Below are 22,483 nucleotides of genomic sequence, written 5' to 3' on the forward strand. Positions count from 1 at the left end.
TCCTGATTCAAAGCACAGTTCTTTTTTCTAATACAACTCACTACCTTTCTATATAGTACTTTGGAGTTTATAAAATACCTTCATGTGTGTGATTTCATTTGCTATTTATAACAACTCTGTGAAGTAGGTAGAGGGCGGGAGGGAACTAGCATTTATTAAGTGTTTTACAAATATTTTCAAACAAGTAATAATTTTAGCAAAGTAGCAAGATATAAAATAAACCCACATAAATCATCAGCATTTCTATATATCACCAATAAAAACCTGCAAGAAGAGATAGTAAGAGATACTCCATTTAAAATTACCATAGACAATATAAAATGCCTGGGAGTATACGTGCCAAGACAAACCAGGAACTGCATGAATATAGTTATAAAACACTTTTATACAAATAAAATCAAACTTAAATAATGAGAGAAATATTAATTGTTCATGGGTGGGTAGAGCCAATATAATAAAAATGACAATTCCATCTAAACTAATCTACTTATTCAATACCATCCCAATCAAATTATCAAAAACATTATTTTATTGGGCTAGAAAAAATAATAAAATTCATTTGGAAGAACAAAAAATCAAGAATATCCAAGGAATTAATGAAAAAAATGTAATGAAAGGAGGTTTAGCAGTACCAGATCATAAAATGTATTATAAGGCAGTAATTATCAAAACTATCTGATACTGGCTAAGAAACTGAAAGGTAGATCAGTGGAACAGAGTAGACATACAATACACAGTAGTAAATGATTACAGTAATCTTGTATTTGATAAATATAAAGATTTAAGTTTTTGGGATAATAATTCACTATTTGGTAAAAATTACTGGTAAAACTGGAAAGCAATTTGGCAGAAATTAGGTATAGACCAATATCTTACACCAAGATGAAGTCAAAATGGATACATGATCTAGATACAGAGGGAGATATCATAAGTAATTAGAAGAACACGGAACATAATAGCTAGCAGATTTATAGATAGAAGAACTTATGTAAAAGTAAGAGATAGCTTGGTGAGCTGTAAAATGGATAATTTGGATTACTCTAAATTAAAAAAGGTTTTGTATAAATAAAACTAATGTAGCCAAAATTAGAAGGAAGGCAGAAAATTAGGGGGGAAATTTTACAGACAGTTTATTGGATAAAAGTCTCATATCTCAAATGTATAGAATGAGTCTTTGCCCAATTGACAAATGGTCAAAAGATATGAACAGGCAGTTTTGGAAGAAGAAATCAAAGCTATATGTAGTCATATGAAAAAATGCTCCAAATCATTATTGAATAGAGAAATGCAAATTAAAACAACTTTAAGATATCATCTTACACCCTTTCAGATTATCTAAAATGGTAGCCAGGGAAAATGACAAATGTTGGAGAGGATGTGGAAAAACGGACACTAATACACTATTGGTGGAACTGTGAACTGATCCAAACATTTTGGAGAACAATCTAGAATTATTCCCAAAGAGTTATAAAATTGTGTATACCTTTTGGCCCAACAGTGATCTAAATGTTCTATATGTTCTAAAATATTCATAGCTTATGGTGACAAGGAACTGGAAATTGAGGGGATGCCCATCAATTGGGGAATGGCTAAATAAATTGTGGTATATGAGTGTGATGGTATTGACTGTGCTATAAGAAATGATGAGCTGGTTGATTTTAGAAAAAAAATGGAAAGACTTGCATTAAATAATGAAGAGTCAAATAAGCAGAACCAAGAGAACGTTGTCTACAGTAACAGCTGTGAATAACTGTGAATGATAAACTATTGTGAGTATTACAATAATCAAATCAACTACAAAGGACCTAAAAAGGAAGATGCTATCCACCTCCAGAGAAAGAACTGTTAAATAGAAGTATGCATAATATATATATATGCATAAATACACACACACACACATATAGTTATCTGCGGTAATGGTGGCCTTCTCTAGTGTGGGGTGAGGAGGGAGGGAGGGAGACAGTTCGAAACTTAAAAGGTAACAAAAAAATTTTTAAAGATTATCTCATTTGATCTAACAACAACCCTGTGAGGTAGGTTGTAGTTGAGGAAACTGAGGCTGACAGAGGTTGAGAAACTTGTCCAGCATCACACAGGTAGTTAAGTGTTTGAAGATGGATTTGAACGCAGTCTTTCTGACTCCAGGCCCAGTACTCTATCCGCTGCATCCCTAGTTGCCCCATAGAGTCTCTTAGAGGTGAAGTGATTTGTCTAAGATCACAAATTATTAAATGGCAGAACCTAGACTTGAAACTAGTTCCCATCATTCTATGCCCAGTACTCGCTGTACTAATATTGCCGTTGAGAAATGATGGTCTCTAAATATTTAAATAATGAAAAAGTTCGATGTCAATTCAAGTTGTAGAAAATTAGACATATGTCTTTTTAAAAAAAAAAAGTTTTAATTATGCTTTGGCTTGTGATTTAGAGCAAAATTTTATGCCAAAACATTTACGAGAAAGAAAAAAACCTACAAAAGATATGTATTGTTAATGGGCAAATATATCTGTTTTTATTAAATTTAATTAATATTTAAATACCCCAAGATTATATTTTCATGTTATTTTCAATCAACTTTCAAATAACCTTAAGAGTCAGGTAAGGTTCAGATCAGTTTCTATGCTAAACCAAGTTGAAAACTAATAGGAAATGTCTTATATGATTAAAAATTTCACATTGGTATCCAAGTTCTGTCACAGAATTCCTGTCAGACATGGAATTAGGCATGATAACCATTCTCTCCATTAATTTCTTGAGTGGTAAATCAGAAAAACGCAATTAATGACCAGAAGGTGAGGGAAAATTAGAGCTAAATTTTCTTTTTCTTTCTTTTTTTTTTTTGGTGAGGCAGTTGGGGTTAAATGACTTGCCTGGGGTCACACAGCTAATAAGTGTCAAGTCTCTGGTCTGAGACCGGATTTGAACTCAGGTCCTCCTGACTCCAGGGCCGGTGCTCTATCCACTGTGCCACCTAACTGCCCCATAGAGCTAAATTTTCTCAATGTTTGCCTTTGGATTGAGTCAGCCACTTTTGGAAATCACATGACCTCCATTTGGCGATCACAGCCCTAACTGAAGTGGTAATTTCCAAGGGGTACTTAAGAGGTGAAAGCTCATTCAGGGATGAGGGACAGCCAATGCAAAAGCCCAGAGGTGAGCGATGAGGAACACGGAGTAGAGGCCAGTTTGGCTGGATGGTAGAGTGTGTAAATGTGAAAGGCAAGCTGGAGGCAGATTATGAATGGCTTTAGAAGCTAAACAGAGGAGCTTCTGTTTGCTCTAAGAGGTGTTTGGAGGTTATCAATTAAGGGTTAATAACACAGATCTGAATTTTAGGGGATTCACTTTGGTAGTTGTGTGGAGGAGAGATTGAGGAGAGGAGACATGAGTCCAGGAAGCTAATGCAATACTAGAGACAAGAGGTGATGAGTGTTTGGAACTTGGTGCTGGCCACACGAGTAAAGAGAAGTGGCAGGTATGATAGTTCTTGTTGGTGATTGTGCAGATACGTGGGGTGAAGGAGACCTAGGACTTGTGGGTAAATGTCAAGGCTGCAAGCTTGGGACACTGCAAGGATGGTGGTGCCTTTGGTAGAAAAAGTGAAATTGGAAGAGAGGTGTAACTGTGGGGAAAGTGCATGGGTTATGGCCATATTGAGTTTGAGATGCCTGTGGGAAATCCAGTTTGGAATATCTAATAAGTAATTAAAGATGTACAAGTGGAGCTTAGATGAGAGGCTTTGGCTGGATGTACTAATGTGGGAGTCATCTGTATGAAGATGATAATTAAACCAATGGGAGTTGAGGAGGTGAGAGTGCCCAGGATAAAGCTTTGGGATACATCCACAATTAGGGGGCGTGATATGAAAGATGAACCAACAAATACCACAGAGCAATGGTCAGGCAGGTTAGAGGAGAACCAAGAAAGCCATGCTCTGAAAACCCAGGCAGGAGAGATTATCCATGAGGAGTGGTAGATCTTTAGAGTCAAATGCTGCAGACAGGATTGAGAAAAGGCCATCAGATCAGCAATCAGGAGCTCACTAGTACCTTCAGAGAGAGGTTTCAGTTGAGTGATGAGGTCAGAAACCAGAAGGCAAAGAGGACAGGCAGTGAAGGCAAAGGGCCTAGAGAGCTTTAGAATTAGAAAAGGGAGAAGAGCTGTAGGATGATAGCTTGAGTTGATGGCATAGTCTAGTGAGGGATTTTTCCCGGATGATGTGGACTTGAGTGTGTTTGTAGGCAGCAAGGAAGGAGCCAAAAGATGGGGAGACATGTCAGATTGGAGAGAGGGGGGTTATCATGGGGACAATCTGCTAGACAAGATAGGAGGGGTTGGGATCAAGGGTACATTGAGGGGTTGGCCTTGGTGAGGAAGAGTCACCTTTTCTTTAAATGCAGAGAGAATAAGGAATCATGTCAAGAGATTTTGAAAAGTAGAGAAAGAAAGAAGTGGGACCTGTTTCATTGTAGTGATTGGCATGTGTTCTCTCAGCCCATTACAAGGCAAGGCCCTCAGCTGAGAGCCAAGGTGGAGGAGAAGGTGTGGGAAGTTTGAGAAAAGAGGAGGAGGCTTGGAGCAGTCTATGTGGAGGGTGGGAATTCACCAGGGCAAGAATAAAAGGAAGGATATTTGAAAGAATTAATGCAGCTTCTGAATTAAATTCAGTGCTTTCTAAGGAGCAAGTTAGAACAAATACAGGAGCTATTGAAAATGTGCAATTTTGCATTTGAGATTTACTAAGCAATTTAAACAAGTTTAGTGAATTAAACATCAATCTAGTATCAGAAATTGGCTTACTTAAGGTCAGGAGGAAAGAGCATATTTTAGAAGGGGGCTCTCCTTTCAGAAAAGAGTCACCATTGATTGCAATGTTTGTCTTTGGGCTGATAATTTATAATAGCTAACTAATGCCTTTCTTTTATCTTCATTTTATGTTTGATAATGTTATTTCATACTTGTCATGATAAAGTATAGTATACATTTAAAAAACTGATATTGTCATTTTGCTGTTGTAATTTGGAAAGATTTTTTTTTAATTTAGCCTTAAATTCTAAATGGAGAAGCAGCATGACCTAGTGGTTGGAAGACAACACAGAGAATCAGTAATTCTGCCTATGCAGTTCACATATCACATAATACCAGTTAAATCACCTTACTCCATCATTTGTCTGAGGCTGTGAATATGTTATGCTGACCAAATAAATGGAGGCATAAAAAAATCATTTTTCTATGTCGTGTCTTAAATACTATATTCCTTTAGCAGTTTTATTGCCCAATTTTATACCATTCCAAGTCTGCTCTTACTGCAACTTCTAAGCTTCAGAAAGGCATGCAATATAAATATACATTTCTTTTCAGAAATTATAATTATTGTTGTTTGGTCTCAACTTGCTTTTTCACAGCTGTAGGCAATTCAGAGTGAGGAAATCCTTCTTACTGGTGCAGATGGATAACAGTTTTACAACTTGTAGTCTTAAAATGTTGCGTTGGGCACGGAGAAATCAAATGATTTACTCAGGGTCCCAGAACCAGCATGTGTCAGGCACATGACTTGAAACTGGTTTTTCCAAGGTTGGTGCTCTGTCCATTACGCCAAGCTACCTTATCTCATAGGCTATACAGATATTTCTTTAACAGTAAGACTTTAAAAAAAAACACCTTAAGATTATTTACAGATACTATGTTGATTAATATAAATTTCAGAGAGGTTGGCTTTGCAGTCAAGCCCTCCCTCTGACATCTGCTGGCCCTATCACCCAGGACGAGTCATTTCATCTCCACATTCTCCAAGCGACGCTCTAAAACCACAAATTTTAAAAGAGGTACTAATCTGCCCCTGTAAATGAGGCCAAATAATGCCTTACAGCCAATTCATCATTTCTGGGAAGCTTACAAGAGATTTAATTTTAGTCATTACTTAGAAGAAATTGTAGAGACCTAGCGTCTTGTCAAACCAACTGGATCCTGGCTAGGTCTCAGACACTGCCATTACAATTGTGGTTGGTGGGCAGTAGGCAAGGAGCAAATGGAAAGAGAAAGAAGTTAAGCTTGACAATACATGGACCTCCCCGGTCTCCTCCTGCCTCCACCACAGCAAATTTATACGATGATTTGAGTTGCCCTTTACATGAAAGATTGGACAAAATAAGATAAACATGCTAAAATCTTGTTTGTTTTTCTTGTTAGGAATTTAATGACCTCCACATAGAAGCTCTTGCTGTGTTAGCCAATTGTCTTGAGGATGTGGATACCATGCAACAGATTCAGCAGGCAGGAGGTCTTAAGAGACTCCTGGCATTTGCACAAAACACCACGTTTCCTGATATCCAGAAGAACGCAACTAAAGCAATCGCTAGGGCAGCTTATGATCGTATGTATAATTTTAAAGGCAAAATAGACATATTTCCTTTCACATTTTAATTTTGCTCAGTGGGCTCTGTATTACAATCTCTGTTTGCTCCCAAATACTAACCAGCCGACTCTCCAAGCAGCTAATCCTTTCACTTAAGGCCATGCAAGGTCTGTCAAGCCAGGTAGCACAGAGATTCCTTTGTCAGCGGCACAAGACAATAGGATAGCCTACAGACTAATAACCCCCAATGTAATTTAGTCATGTTCTCATCTTTTTATAATTACTCATTCTCTACAGGGATTTTTATTTTACTGTCTCTTATTTGCTGTGGATTTCAGGATTATACAGAATATGTACATTATTTGTGATCGTGAAAGCTACTGTTTAAATAAGTCTGTACTAGGAATGGTATCTATACAGTAATTTTTCAAGTTGTAATCTAAAGTCTAGTAGTGCCATGTAACAGGATATGAAAAATTCTATATTTATAACTATACATAATAAGGTTTTCATTTCAGTGATGAGTTCTGCTAACATAAATCTGCAAAACTGGAGAGGTTTGTTTGTGTCAACAGAACCAAAGATGAAATTGCAGTTTTAATTTATATCTATTGGGGAGTATTTTATTTAACACAATATATGATACAAGTTTTTCCCCCTTCTGTATCACTCCTCATTCCAAGAATGACAGCCTGACTATTTTAGGTGAGTTACATTCTCAACATATATAATAAAGGAAACATTTCCTTCTTAATCCACTCTAGAGACCTTCCCTTGCCCTAGTTCAACAAGCAGAATTGCACTGACAGTTAGAAATTATACCTGTGGAAAGTATGAAGAATTATATTGAGAAGTCTAGAGCCAAAAAATAATTTGAAATCAATAATAACAAACAATAACAACAACAAATCACTTGCATGGTGCTTTAAGGTTTTACTTTCCAGACAAACCAGCCTTCTCTTTGTTCCTCTCACTTGGTAGTGCATCTCCTAACAACCTTGTAACGTCGGTCGTGTGTTATCTCCATTTGATAAATCAGAAGACTGAGGCATTACAAAGTTAAGTAATTTGCCCATGAACACCCAGGCAGTAAGTGTCTGAGGTGGGATTAGAATCCATGACTTTTGCCTTCTCTTCAGTACACCATACACTGTGCTGCTTCTCAAATTAATGTTTTCTTTGCATGGTAAAAGTTGGTTTATACTTAGTCTACATAGAGCATGGTGTAACAGAAAGAACACTGGTCTTAGAATCAGAAGACCAGTGTTCAAGTAATGACCTTGATACTGGGTGTATGACCCTAGATGGGCCCTAAATCTGAGTCTATAAGATGATAATATTTACACTGTCTACCTCACAAGATCACTGTGAGGAAAGTAATTATTAACCTGAAAATGTTCATGTAATTGTGATGTGGGCTCAAATGGATGGGGTGGTAGGGCTGACATCAGGAAGACCTGAGTTCAAATCTGGCCTTGGACACTTAGTAGGCTGTGTGACCCTGGGCAAGTCACTTAACCTCTGTTTGCTTTAATCAGCTAGAGAAGGAAATGGCAAACCACTCCAGTATCTTTGCTAAGACAACTCCATGGACAGCATTGACGTCCACAGGGCCACAAAGAGTTGGACACAACTGAACAAGCAAACAACAACAAATGTGCTATAACAATTGTTGTACTAGGTCACACACCCCCTATGTTACCAGAAATCTGGGCAAGTTCAGCTTTTGTAGGCTGCTACGGACAACCTGTGAGGGGAAGAGCTGTTGGTCACAGCTACTGCCTTCCTACTCTACGGCTCAGTTTCCCAGCCAAATCTGCCCCTGCAGAAGCCCACGCTTCCTATCCTCCCACCACAGAAGTGTCATCTCCACTCTGTTAGACAAAACAACTGCCCTAAGCTCATGGTGACTAAGTGCGTTGCTCCCACATGTCACCCACATGCCTACATGCTAACCCTTCAAAGAAGTCAAACAACTTCCATTGTCAGACAAATCCTGGTTAATGATAATAGCTAACACGTTATACTTAGTCCCGTTAGACCCTCACAACGACTTGTGAGATAAGTCTGATTTTACAGTGGAGGAGTCAAGAACCTAGTTAGTGTTTAAGGCAGGAGTGTGTAGCCCTTTGTCCGCCATGCTGCCTCTAATTGGCTTCCTGTCCCTTGTCAGTGTAATGACCCTCTGAAGTTATCATCAAAGAAAGTTATATTATTTTCTTTATTTTTTTCTAAATTATTTTCAGTATAGACTAGAGAAGATGCTCCACATGGTGGATAGAGGTAAGAGGCCCTGGATTCAAGTCCTGCCTCTGACACAGCCTGGCTATGTGACACTGGACAAGTCAGTTACTCTTTCACTCTCTAAGCAACTCTCCAAGATTACAAAAAGGGCCAACCTGTTATTAATAGAGGAAGATTCTTCATTTGGAGGGGATGAGGAAGTCCTCTGTATTATTCAAATCACAGAGACAGTCCCTCTCCCTATAGATTTAGTATTATGTATATCTACCTGACAACTTTTTGGCCATAGTTAATTAATACCTATGAGCCCAGAGACTCAAAATTCAACAGAAAATAAACCAGAAAGATCTAGGATCTCTGATGCCCTATCCTATTTTGCAGTGTATTTCTTTTTGCCTTCCATGCTTTTTTGGCATGATAAATATGCCCAGTTTGGCAAAAACGTGCCATTGGTCTCCACCATACTATTGCCTTAATGTTTTTGCTAGGAACTTGGAAAAGCTTCATGGCATCATCAGTCAATGTCAGCTGTCACCTTCACCTATCCAAATCCACACTTTGAGAAGTGTGGATCTGCTTTTTCCCACTCCTAACTTTATTTTGCACACCAGTGACCTTTTCTTCCAGGGACTTTAGAACTAGGATCCAGTATTTATGAATCAATCATAGGGGCATCTTAGCCCCACCTTCTCTGAACCTGGTCTAGAGAAAGGGCACTGTCCAGAACCCTCATCAAGGGAAGGTAGGACAGCCTACAACACTGGGCCAGATGCCCTATATCTCTATATAAGAAATATGGACCCACGCTGAGGGTCCTATGTGAGACATTTCTATTGCTGCTTTTTTCCCCTTTAAAATTTTCTTTTTTTAAATGTGAATTTAATAATCATTAACAAACATTTCAATAGAAAGAACAAGTAGGAGCACGGTATATGATTTTTTTAAAATTTTTTTTTTTGACGAGGCAATGGGGTTAAGTGACTTGCCCAGGGTCATACAGCTAGTAAGTGTCAAGTGTCCAGTCTGAGGCTGAATTTGAACTCAGGTCCTCCTGACTTCAGAGCCGGTGCTCTAGGGCCCAGTACTGTGCCACCTAACTGCTCCATATGATTTTTAAAACAAACATGTAACTATTAAAGTTTAAAATATCGTTACAGAATTGTCCTATTTATGTTTCCTCCTATACTTTTTTTGATTTAAAAATGTTTTACTGATGCTTTTTTCATATCTATCATTACTTACTAACTTATCACCAAGAGTACCTCCCTTATAACAAATATGTATAGCAAAACACACAAAAGATATCACCAGAGTGGCCATGTCTTCCAACGCATATCTTATTCTACATCTCTAGTCCATCACCTCTCTCAAACCACAGGCCATGTCCTACCCTAAACTGCCAGCACTGGAATTGCTGCTGTTGGTGGCATGGGCCCCCCAATCCTGCCTGACCAAGGAGGCCTTCTCCCTATTCCTTTGGAACAGGTTTCACCCTTCAGTTGACAGTATTGTCTTCTAATTCAGTGACCATGTCCATCGGATAGATCAGGTTATCCGTCTCTCTTTTAGGATCAGGTTGCCCAGCTAAATGATCTTGAAGTACTCAATCTGTGCTTCAGAATCCCTTTTAAGGATGCCTTTTTCCAGCCCCAAATAGCTTTTACATGCCTGAATTCATTCAGGTACTCCAACTGAGGCCTTCTTTCCTGCCTAATGCTCAGTATTGGTATGGGAGCTTTCAATGTCCTATGAGAATAACCAAATATCTCACAAAATTCTAGCTGTGCTCCTCAATCAAAGGCACCAAGCTAGCAAGTAAACATATAAGTACCTACTGTGTGCTAGGCACTGTGTTCCCCCCCCCCCCCGTTCCCCTCCTGACCTTTTGCAATTCAAAAAGGTGCCTTTACTGCACCCTCATCCAGAAACGTCCCTCAGCATTTGGGACTTACGCTTTCTGGAACATCCAGCCATCTCTGCTGCATCCTCACCATGGAATATCCCTTCACAAGACCTACCTCTCTTTCTTATATTGGTGAGTTTCTCTTGGAAGCTCCATTTTGTGAAGTGGTCCAAGACAGTCTGCCTTCAGGGCCTCCTGAAGCCTATTCCAGACTTTCTGGATTTGAAAATCATGCCCCTATACTAGGTATCTTCATTCCCCTCCTCCCCTTCCCTTTTCAGGCCCCTTTTGTACATTGTCTTCCCCTATTAGAATGTAAGCACTTTGAGGGCAGGAACTATTTTTCTTTTTCCTTTTTATGCTAGGCAATGGGGTTAACTGACTTGCCTAGGGTCACATAGCTAGTAAGTGCTATGTGTGTGAGGTCGGATTTGAACTCAGGTCCTCCTGACTCCAGGGCCAGTGCTCTAACCACTGTGCCACCTAGCTGCCCCAACTGTTTTTCTTTTTACTTGTATTTGTATCCCCTGCACTTAATATAGTGTCTAGCACTTTATAATTACTTAATAAATGTTTGCTTATTAGCTACCTTCCTTCCTTCCTAGATACTGGGGGAAGAGAGGGTACAAAGACAGAATTGAAAGAGTCCCTGCCTTTCAGAAACATACAGTCTAATGAGTGAGACAACATATACCAAAACAGGTATACAGAAAACACATATAGAAAGCACATACAAGGGAACCACAGAGAAGAAGGCATTAGCAGCTGAAGGGACTAGGAAATACCTAGCTTTGGCTGAGTCTTGAAGAAGGGTGAGCATTCCAGGAATGGGAGATATCCAGTGCAAAGCCACAGAAAGCTAAGATAGTGTAGTATGTCAAGTGGGAGTACAGCACCAAGGAGGCCGCTATGGAGTTTGTGAAAGGGAAAAGCGTGCAAGAATCTGAAAAGGAAGGAGGGCTGAGGTTGTCAAATGTTTTTAATGCCCAACAGAAGTTTCTGTTTGATCCTGAAAGTGCACCATAGGGTACCAGTGAAGTTTCCTAAGTAAGGGAACAACATGGTCAGACCTGCACTTCAGGAAAATTGTCATTCAATCTAACATAGGCCCACCCACCTTGCCTATCAACCACACAGGCCTGCTTAGTTTAAAAAAATGTAGGGCTAAATTCTAAGTGCCAAGAGGCACTGTCCCCCAAACACCAAAGCCACCTTCTGCTTTACCTGAAAGGAAGTCGGGGGTGTGATTGCTAGTTCTCAGAGAGCCACCAGGACTGGAGAAGCAGACCAGACGAGTGATTCCATTGGTCCCACAGTGACTGTAGGTAGAACAATGGCGTTAGGATGGAGCTTAAGGGAACACAACTCTGGGAACTTCACACTGGATGAGTGGAAATCATGGAGACCAAAACCAACGTGGAGGAATTCTTCTCCTCCTCTGGCTCTTACAAGTCCCTGCTGCTCATGTGTGCGTGACGTTTTTAATGGACCCCATTGTTGGTGCAGGTACTCACTCGCTGGGGCAGCTCATCAGCAAGTACCTAACTCTAGGTGATACATCTACACTGAGCACCATCAGCTGTGACTGCCTGAGGGTGGCACTGCCTTTGATTGAGACAGGCTAATTAGTGATGTTTATCAGCCCAATAAGCACATGAGAGCGCATGTTTCCACAAACTCCCATGTCTTACAAATCCCTATGCCAACAAGACTCCTCAAAAGTGTGAGGATAACCCTGTGTTATCCTTGCTTAACCTCTGTGAGGTACTGTGAGGGATTCCTAATCTCCTCTATCTGAGTTTTCATCTCTAGTCTTCTAATCTTTTTATAATCCTGTTCAAAGCTGAAAGCAACAGCAACCCATATCCAGGAAATAGAAAAACAGGGGGAAGGATGGGGTGGAGAATGCAAAAAGCCTGTGCCCTATGCTATAGGATCAGAGGTCACAACCTTCTTGTTTAATGCTTTTCTTGTTGAACTAATTTTTACTGCATGCCTTGGTAGACCCTGGCCTCTGCTTGCCTTCCTAGACCTATGTATACTCCTGTCTTGATAGGGCTTTAGGACTCTGGACTCTTCTGACCTTGACTCCTATGCCCACCTTATCATCTCTCTATTAAGTGAACATCTAGTTTTAACCCCTTGTCTTCCTTTTCCATCACTTTAACTAAACTCCAATTTTCCTGCTGTGCTTCCTAATTTATTTCCCTAAGATCAGCTAGGTGGCTCAGTGGATAAAGAACTGGACCTCAAGTCAGGAAGACCTGAGTTCAAATCTCACCTCAGACACTTTACAAGCTGTGTGAACCTGGACCAGTCACTTAACTTCTCTCTGCTAAGGCAGAGTTGAAGTTCCTTCAACTATAAAATGTGGATAATAATAGAACCTACCTCCTAGGGTTGTCGAGAGCATCAGATGAGACATTTGTAGAGGCTGCACAGTGCCTGGCATATAGTAAGCATATGATACATGCTTCCTTCCTTCTTTGCCTCCCTTGCTCCCTTCCTCTCTCCCTCCCTCCCTTCTTTCTCCCTCCCTCCCTCCCTCTCTCCCTTCCTTCCTTCCTTTCCCCCTCTCTTAATTTATCTTCCACTCAGCTGCCAAATAGTTATTCCTGAAGCACAAATCTGCCCCTACTCAAAAAGTTTCAGTGTTTCTCTGTTGCCTCCATGATAAAATAAAAACTTCTCAGTTTGACATTTAAAACCCTTAAAGCCCACTTCTGCAGGAAGATCACACATCACTCACTATTTACTCTTACTCCGTGTTACAAACAAGGTGGCCTGCTGGTTGTTCCTTATACACAGCATTCCATCTCCTGTCTTCTAACCTCTGGAATGGATGCCCGCTGGGCCCCCAACGCACTCCCCACTTCTACCTCCTAGAGCTCCCAGGTATTTTCCAAAGCTCAGCTCAAATGCCACCTCCTGCATGAGGCCTTCCCTGATCCCTTCAGAAACTAGTACTCTCCCTCCCAAAATCTACCATCTATCTGTTGCTATTCCTTTGTACTGTCTTTGCATTTATTTATAGGTGTATGCTTTGTTCTCCCCTCCCTAAACTCCCCAGGTAAGCTACTTGAAGTCAGGGACAGCTTCATTTTTGCCTCTGTATCCCTGGCACTAGCACAGTGCCCAGCACACAGTAGACATTTAATAAATGCTTGTTGATTATTAGCTAGTCCTGTCCCCACAAGTCCTAACATGACAAACTCAAAAGTCAAAATGTAAAACAAAATCATGTCTGAAAACGCCAATAATAAACAGTAGCAGAAATACAAAAACATTTACCATTTTTTGTATGTATGTATCCCTATCTTAAACCCTAGAAAATGTCCAGTACATAGATCTTGGCACTCTGTCTGTAAAAGTTAGGCAGCTGGGTGGTGTAGGCGGGCTCGAGCCTGGGATGTGGAGTCAAGAACACTTGAGTTCATAGTCTCGCTTCAACAACAACAACAAAAAGTAGATGAGGTAATATTTACCCATTTTACCGATAAGGAAACTAGATCTGGAAGAGGTTGAGTGACCGGCACAAGGTCACAGCTAGCAAGTATCTGAGGCCAGATGTGAATTCAGGAATGAATCTTCACTTCTCTGTGCACTATGGCGCCACCTAGCTGCCCTTCTGCATCTACTATGTATGGTTATTGCGCAAATGCAATTATACGCTCTCTGAATGCACTACATGCCCTCATTACAAAGTACAGATGAATAGTAAATCTTTGGAAGGAGTCTCCACACTGGGGATTCCCCATGCTGATGAAATCACAACTCCTGGGCCCTCCTCTGATCCCCAATGCCAAGAACCATATGTGACACATTTTTTTTTTTAAATAGTGGCTATAAAACAGGAAATTCAGCCGAGGTGAGTGAAAAAGTTGCATATCCTCACCACGTGTAAAACCAAGATTGCTCAGCCTTTGACCCAACACCAGGAGGATGAAAGAGTTCATTACATTGCTCCCAGCTAGGTTTATGGACTCGCATTAACTTGGCATTAGGGATGAAGTTAATACAAGAGCAACTGCTTAGATCGGGAAAGAAAATCAGTATGAACGAGAGTTTTGTGACGACAAAATTCCGTGTCTTTTTTTTTAAGTGGCACTAAAAATCACTGTTTTAAGGTTCATTACTGTACTAACAGCTTACCTCGCATATACATCTTCACTGTTTCTGTAATTAAAATGTAAATGCTTCACTTGGTGTAGGAATTCAACGAAGTACTGAGCTGATAGGTTTTTTCATCTTTCAAATCTGTTATAACCACACAGCAGTCTGCACTTTTGAGGTTTGGTGAACACAGCTGGATTTTTAGAACATTCCCAGCAGGGTTGGGAAACTAATTACCTGCGATATTGATTTAAATGATTTTTTTTACTTCTCCAATAATTATATATGTACTATTTTGGGGAGTAACAGTTACCTACTATAAAGCCGGTTTCCTAAATTAGCTCTCTTGACAATGAATGTTAAGATGTCATTTTTAAAAAAGTGACATTGGTAGATGTCTATTTAGAAAGCTGGATTTGAAAAAGAAAGCTCCATATGTCATGAAGTACTTTGTGAACATAGCTATTTGGATCAAACTGTATTAAATTTTCAAATATTATGGTTAGATGGAATCTTCCCAATGCTATATTTTGGAAATGAATATATTAAAGAGTCAAATGTTTAAATACAGATTTCTATTTAAACTAAACATGTTTATGGACAGGTTGAGTTCAGTTTTAAATTAAGAGATTAAAAGGTTAAAAGGATAGAATGATTAAACACGGTTCATTAATGGCTTGAAGCTCTTGAACAGAAGAAGCCTGTACTGACCACATTACATCTACTCTTTCCAGGTCAATATGTTCAGATGAGTGAAGGGTCAAAGATAATAACTGTTAAAAAGATGATTCATTGTTGCATGTAAATAGCTAATCACTGTAAAAGGGAGGCAAGCATTTGGTAACAAAAATAATATTTAGTTGCCAATAATTTCAGAAAAAATCTTGAATAATACTTTTGAATTAAAAGGAAATGCACACTTTTTTTAAAAATTAAATTTGTTTCTTCATGTAATTCTTATAAATTGTTAAGATTTTTTTGAATCTGTAAAATCAGTCTTTTATATAGTGGTTTATTATTAAACATAATTAGCCATCCTTCCCTTATGATATAAATTTATTTTATTAAAAGTTAATTTATAAAGAATCTAAACTCATGACCAAACTTTACAAAGAATAATTAACTAAATTGGTAAGAAACAGACCAACTGTGAACTCTTGTTACTTGTCAAACCAGTCTCCTGTACCTCTCTAGGGCATAATCTGCTCAACAATTTTTTGCCCAGCACATGCTTTTGATAAAATAGGAATTGAATTACTTAGAATTAGCTGTAGAAGATAAAAATAGTTATTGTGGCATTTAACAATTTTCTACTTCAAGTTGATGAAATGATTTTATCATGTTTATTTACTAATTTTAATTTTATTTATAACAAATACAGCCAAATCCAAAGGCCAAGATAGAAAAAGGAAAGTACCTGATGTTTAGGTGAAAACATATTTGTATTTTTCATTCTGGTTCTGTGTGACTTGGTTAGAAGATTATGACAAATCCATATTCTCTGTCACCATACATATATACATATATGTATTGATATATATATATGCATATATGTGTATGGATGTATGGATATATATGTATGGTTGTGTATGCAGATAGATTATATATAGATATATACACATACACACTCCTTGAGAAAAAAAGAATTTTATCCTATATATTTTTATCCCTAGCATCTAATATGGTATATGGCACATAATAGGCCTTTGATAAATGCTTGTTCATATATACATACATATATATTCACATCTGCATGTATGTCACATTTATTTTTATTCAAATAAAGGTATGGTTTATGAATGCTTTCATTATTTTAATTCCCATTTATCATTATAAACAATGATTTCAAGCTCTGTCCTCCACTAACTTCTTGTTCTCATCTGATCCAAACATGACCCTGGGATCTCCAAAAATCATGCCAGTAGAGTATTAGAGCTGGTAGGGCTCACCAAGCTAGAAAAACCTAAGAGCATGGACTAAAGTGGTCTGAGGTCCAGTCTTGCTGAGTCCAAAGAGACCAATAACTCAGGTTTAATACAGAGTAATGAATTATTCTACCATAGTAAGTGATGAAAACCATCTACTAAGGCATGTATTAATTGTAGGAGTGCCCAAACTGAAGAAATAATTGGTCTGTGAGGTATGTGTGTATAAAAATAAAAGACCAATTATGTCATGCTAAGTTTAATGAAAACCCTCAACATCCAATATAATTTTTCTAAGGTTGGTCTGATCTTTTACTTCTTTCTCAGAATGAATGTAAGCAATAATTATTTCTGTTTTGTCCAGAAACCCTGAGGGTCTTCTCCTCCCAGATCTATTTTTTTTTTAAAGAGGCCCTTCTTTGCCTCATTTTTATTAAGTGTTAATTACTGAATGGGCACTGCTTCAGTCAAACTGATACCTGTTAAAGACCTTAGCTTGAAAAGGCCAAGGTCCCCCACTGCATCCTGGGCTGTCTCCAGTAGTTCGGACTCCAGAGGAGAAACTGAGGCTGGTGACTTCACACAGCCTTCCCTCACTTAAATCCAAATCACTTGCACATCATGGCATCACCTCCCTGGTGTCATGGTCCTCTTCGAGAACCAAGGACAAAAAGCAACAAAAATCATGTGTAATGAATAGAGGACTGATCTTGAAATCAGGAACACTTGGGTTCTGAAATCCTGCCTCTGATATATGTTGTGTGACTCTGGGCAAGTCATTTAACCTCTTGGTACCCCCAGACAATTCTCTAAGACCATGTATTACAGACAGTGTTGCCATACTCTCATCTGCAGCTGGGGAAGGTAGGGAACACTTTCCTTACCAGGAATTTCCTAGATTGATGAAATCACAGATCTGGACTCCCTCCCTTTCCCCCAAGTAGCCTTTAAATAACCATAGAGTTATTGAGGGTGTACTGCAGTTAACTCACACCTGATCAAAGAAATCTATCGTTCAATTTTCAGTGTGAGCATTTACATCCTTGAAGATTGGTTTATAGAGGCAGCTAGGTGGCACAGTGGATAGAGTACTGGCCCTGAAGTCAGGAGAACCTGAGTACAACTCCGGCCTCAGACCAAAACCAAACATTTGACCCTTACTAGCTGTGTGACCTTGGGCAAGTCACTTAACCCCAATTGCCTAAAAATAAAAAAAAATATTTAAAAAATAAATAAAATAAAATGTTCTGTATAAGAAAAAAGAAAATTGGTCTATAGCACACACCAGAGCCCGATTTCTTGTTTTGTTGATTGTTTATACTTAAGAAAGGAATGGAGAAAATGTCAATGATGCAGATTAAATATGAAAGTGTGTCATGCATAGTTTTTCAGAGAGATAGTTTTTTGTTTTTGTTTTTTTTAACATTGACCAGCATCCCTCTGATTAACAGTCTATAATTGGAGGCCTGCTAGCCTCTTTATTAAAGGGTAATTTCCATGATGACAGCGTTAGAAAAGATTATATTTGCTAATACTATGAAATGTGAATAATAAGTTCATTGGCTCTTAAAGGCTAAATAGGTAGAAGTTTTCTGTTCTTTAGCCTCTTTATCACTAAAGTTGAAAGTAACATTCTCACATTCTTGAAGAACTTACTTTGGTGATTGTGCTTAAACCCCATTGACAGCCTACTCCTTGCTCCCTTGTAGCAGTTTTTAAAAAGTAATTTTCTTTTTCTTTCTAAAAAGCTGAAAATAGAAAAATTCTGCATGAACAAGAGGTGGAGAAATGTCTCATAACCCTTTTGGGAGTTGAAAATGATGGGACGAAAGTTGCAGCTGCCGAAGTGATTTCAGCAATGTCTGAGAGTTTGGCCACCAAAGAGTTTTTTAATACTCAAGGTAATATGAAATGTGATATCCTACACTGATACTGTTGTTTAGTCCTTTTCAGTTGTTTCCAACTCTCTGTGGCTCCGTTTTGGGGTTTTCCTGGCAAAGATAATGGAGAAGTTTGCTCCTTCTCCAGGGTATGACCCTCTAGTGTCTTATAATTTATTTAGTCACATTTTTTATCTATATTTTAAAGGGATCCCACAGATAGTTCAGTTGCTGAGAAGTGAAAATGATGATATAAAAGAAGCGGCCTCTCTCGCACTGGCTAACCTGACCACAGCAAATCAAGTCAATGCAAAGTAAGTCTAAAGATCTCATGCCTTTATTTGTCACGTGGCTGTTCAGCACTGTGGGATGTCCCAATGACCATCTTTTCATTTCAAAGTAATTTTCCTAATGTTCTCAGGTGGTCTGTTGTAGACCAGTCCCTCCAGCTCACCTATAAAAGCATATTGAATCATAAAAAAAAAAAAAACTTTCTGGTGGCATTGAGAAATCCCTATTTTCTGGTTTGTTGAATTTGTGAAGATCATTTAATTCAAGCAAATGGTAAATTCCAGTTAAAGGACAAATAAAAATAAAGATTTTTTGAAATAATCCTGAAAAACTAGAAAGAAATAAAAATGTTAAAAGAATGACTTATAGAAAAATGCCAGTGCTTATTCTAGGAATCAATATCTGGATACGAATGTTGTTCTATAAAACACTATACAAGTTGTTTTCAGGAAATTCTTGAAGAATATAATGATATATATATTTGGCACCAGAATTGCCATTTTTTACAAAAATATTTCTCTAGTGATAGCATTACTAAAATTAATGCTTTTATAACTTAGAAAACATGCCCCTCAAACACATGCCAGCTCTCTTTTTCTTACTCACTTTTTTCTTCCCTTTCCCCAGTCTTTTTGTCTTTCCATCTCTCCTAGACAAATATTTTGTAATAGCTAAATGGAATAACAAAATTTAACATGGCAAAAATATATACCATTAAAGAAAAATAACAGTCCCATTAATAATCTTTGACATGTTTAGTAATTTCTCAAATTAATATTCATTATTTCACAAGGGCATGCAAAACTTTCAGAATACTATGTCATAGTGAATAGTTCTTTTAAAACAACGAATTTACTAAAAGTTCAACATAATCACATTGGTGCAAATGGGTACCAGAGGTACTAAAAAGTTATCTAACTTTTCTAACAGATCTGAAATAAACATCCTGATGTGATAAAAGCTGTCCTGGATTTTATCTTTACAAATATTTAAAGAAATTCATAAAAAAACTGGTCATGGGCTAATTCTTTTTTTTTTGATGAGGCATTTAGAATTAAATGACTTGCCCAGGGTAACACAGGTAGGAAGTGTCAAGTGTCAGAGGTCGTATTTGAACTCAGGTCCTCCTGACTCTAAGGCCAGAGCTCTATGTACTGCACCACCTAGCTGCCCCACCATGGGCTAATTCTTGAAATAACAATTCTCCTTTTAGTTTTTCCATTCAGCTTAGGCCTGCTCATTTTGAAGATTCTGTCATTTGTATAACCTTTTTTTTAATATTTTATAATCACCGTGCATAAGATAAAAAAGGACTAAATATTGTTTGAATTTTCTTTCATATTTAAACACTTATGAAAATAAATAAGGTAATGTACTATAACACAAATTTCTCATCTGTTGGATCAGGCTTTGTTCTTTCATATTCCTAATTGCTACTATTCATTTTAACTCATTATCCATTATTCTTTCTGATTCCCTGTGTTCCTTCTTTGGGTAAAGGAGATGGGTTAGCTATATAGCTACTATTTCTCCTCACCTTCTAAACTATTTAACCTTAGTCAAAATTCTAATACCCCTAACAAAAATTTATATAAATTATGTCACTTGAATCGATTAAAAAAAGTTTATCAGGAAAAAATTAAATTTAGCCACAATTTTGCTAAATTTTATGTTATAAGGTAGAATACTATCTAGATTCAACAAGAGTAATAAAAACAAAAATATTTAGTCATTAATATATAAAGATCTCCTAACAAGTCCTTTAGAATGGTTAATTTATAAATTTATCCTGTAATATAAACCTAATGTGATATGAGTAATGTAGGGGCAGCTAAATGGCATAATGGATAGACTTAGTTCCCTGAGTTCAAATCTGGCCTCAGACATTTACTGTGTGACCCTGGGCAAGTCACTTCATCCTGTTTGCCTCGATTTCCTCATATGTCAAGTGAGTTGAAGAAGGAAATGGCAAACCACTCCAGTATCTTTGCCAAGAAAACTCCACATGGGGTCATGAAGATTCGAACATGACTGAAACAACTGAACAACAGCAAGAAAAAAATGAATAATGTAATCAAAAACAGAGAAGAAATGCTATTTTAATTTTTAAAAATACTTTTCTACTGTGATTTTTAAAAGATTAAATTCCAACCTGTTCAGAGCACAGAGTTACCACCTTGCCATAAAACACTGGAATAGGACTTTAGTAGGAGGTTTTTAAAAATGGCTATATTATCTAGAAGTTAATTTTAGATATAGAATTGATAAGAGTAAAACTAGGTAAATAGAGTAGATGGAGTAAAAACGATGACAATAACAAAGCCCTGATTTCTTTCTCTGTTGCCTCATTTTCCAAATAAACTTAAGCATCAAAGTTTGTTTCCTTTTTACATGATAATTATTGTGAATGGAAATATAATTATCTATGACCTTAAATATATGAAGCACCTCTTCTGGCTTGCTGCCATCATCATTGGGAACATTGATTATTGAGCCGCGCTGTAACCCAATTGCCTGAGCTTCCTGAATTTTTGTTTCTGTGCTGTTTGTAAACCCAAGTTTTCTGCTTCCCCCTTTGCTATAATTCCTCAATCCTGTCAGAGAGTCTGCCTGTGGCAACCACTCTCCCCTTCTCACCTTCTGCTTCTGATTTGATAGGACTTAGGAAACCAATGACCTGACTTACTAGAATTATGCACAAAATAAAACTGAATATGCTCTGAGGAAGGCCTACCTACAGATTTTTTTTCCTACAAATGGAAGTATATGGAGTTTACAGTATCTGTTTTGGCTACTCAAAAGCCTCTGTTTTTTGTTTGTTTGTTTGTTTCGTGGTTCTCATCATGCTATTCCATAGGTAAACATGGCTAGCAAACACCTACCTCTTTTTCTCCTGAAACCAGGAAAATGGAAGTGGGTTGCCTAAAAGACAACCATTCTCCTTCTGCTGATATCAAGCCCGCCTCTCTAATCACCATGCACCGCAGTCCTGTCCCTCACTGGTCCCTAGCCAGCTCTGGCCTCTCCTTAGGTTACCCCTTTCAGGATCCCTTGTGCTAGTATTTTAAACAAACAGTATCATAGAGCGAGAGCAGAAAGGAACATCAGAGGACAACTCCAACATTTTGCAGATGAGAGACTGAGGCCCAGAGAGCTTAGGTTACTTCGACTAAAGCTGTATCAGAATTAGATTAACCCAAGTCCTTTGACTCCAAAGACCATATTCTTTCCATTTCCCTTCCTCTTTTCCTCCTGCTCTCCTGCCATCTTCTAGCAATCAGACTTTCCTGCCCCCTTCCGGTCCCCCGCTCCCCCCAGGTCCCACCCCACCTCCAAAGGAGACTGTAATCCTTGTTCATCTCCTTCAGTATTAGTGGTACCTTCTCTGGCTATCTCTGGAAGAAGTGTAGGCTTACTCGTTCCCCACGGCCACTTCCACATCATCTCTCTGCCATTAACACTTAGCAATGTTTTATCCTTTGAAGTGCTCTTGATCCTGATGGCAATCATCTCTGCCCCCAAATCATTCTCCTTCCATTTTCAGGGAATTTAGTATCTGGCTCATAGTCTCCCTCTCCCTTCCAACCACTGCCCTCATCCTTGGGTACTTCCATATACTTACCAATGTTCTCTCAAACACTCTGACCTTCTGGCTCATCAGTCTTTTCAACGGCCAGGCCCTCTACCTCCACTCTAAACCTCTACCACACACATGGAAGGTCATCTCACCATCTCCACCAGATCTCACCATCACCACTTCTATGAGCAAGAA

At 38.3% G+C, this 22,483-nt stretch overlaps 1 protein-coding gene across 1 annotated transcript in view; it reads left to right on the plus strand.

The window, feature by feature from the left end:
* ARMC3 (armadillo repeat containing 3) overlaps positions 1 to 22,483 on the plus strand; it is a 129,808-nt gene that overhangs the window by 37,518 nt on the left and 69,807 nt on the right. The window contains exons 8-10 of the mRNA XM_027847901.1: positions 6,190 to 6,373; positions 18,289 to 18,441; positions 18,629 to 18,734. Coding sequence (XP_027703702.1) covers positions 6,190 to 6,373; positions 18,289 to 18,441; positions 18,629 to 18,734 — 443 coding nt within the window. The remainder of the gene's footprint in view (positions 1 to 6,189; positions 6,374 to 18,288; positions 18,442 to 18,628; positions 18,735 to 22,483) is intronic.

Source organism: Vombatus ursinus, unplaced genomic scaffold (assembly GCF_900497805.2).
Source record: "Vombatus ursinus unplaced genomic scaffold, bare-nosed wombat genome assembly UNPS02005459.1, whole genome shotgun sequence".
In the NCBI taxonomy this organism is placed as follows: domain Eukaryota; kingdom Metazoa; phylum Chordata; class Mammalia; order Diprotodontia; family Vombatidae; genus Vombatus; species Vombatus ursinus.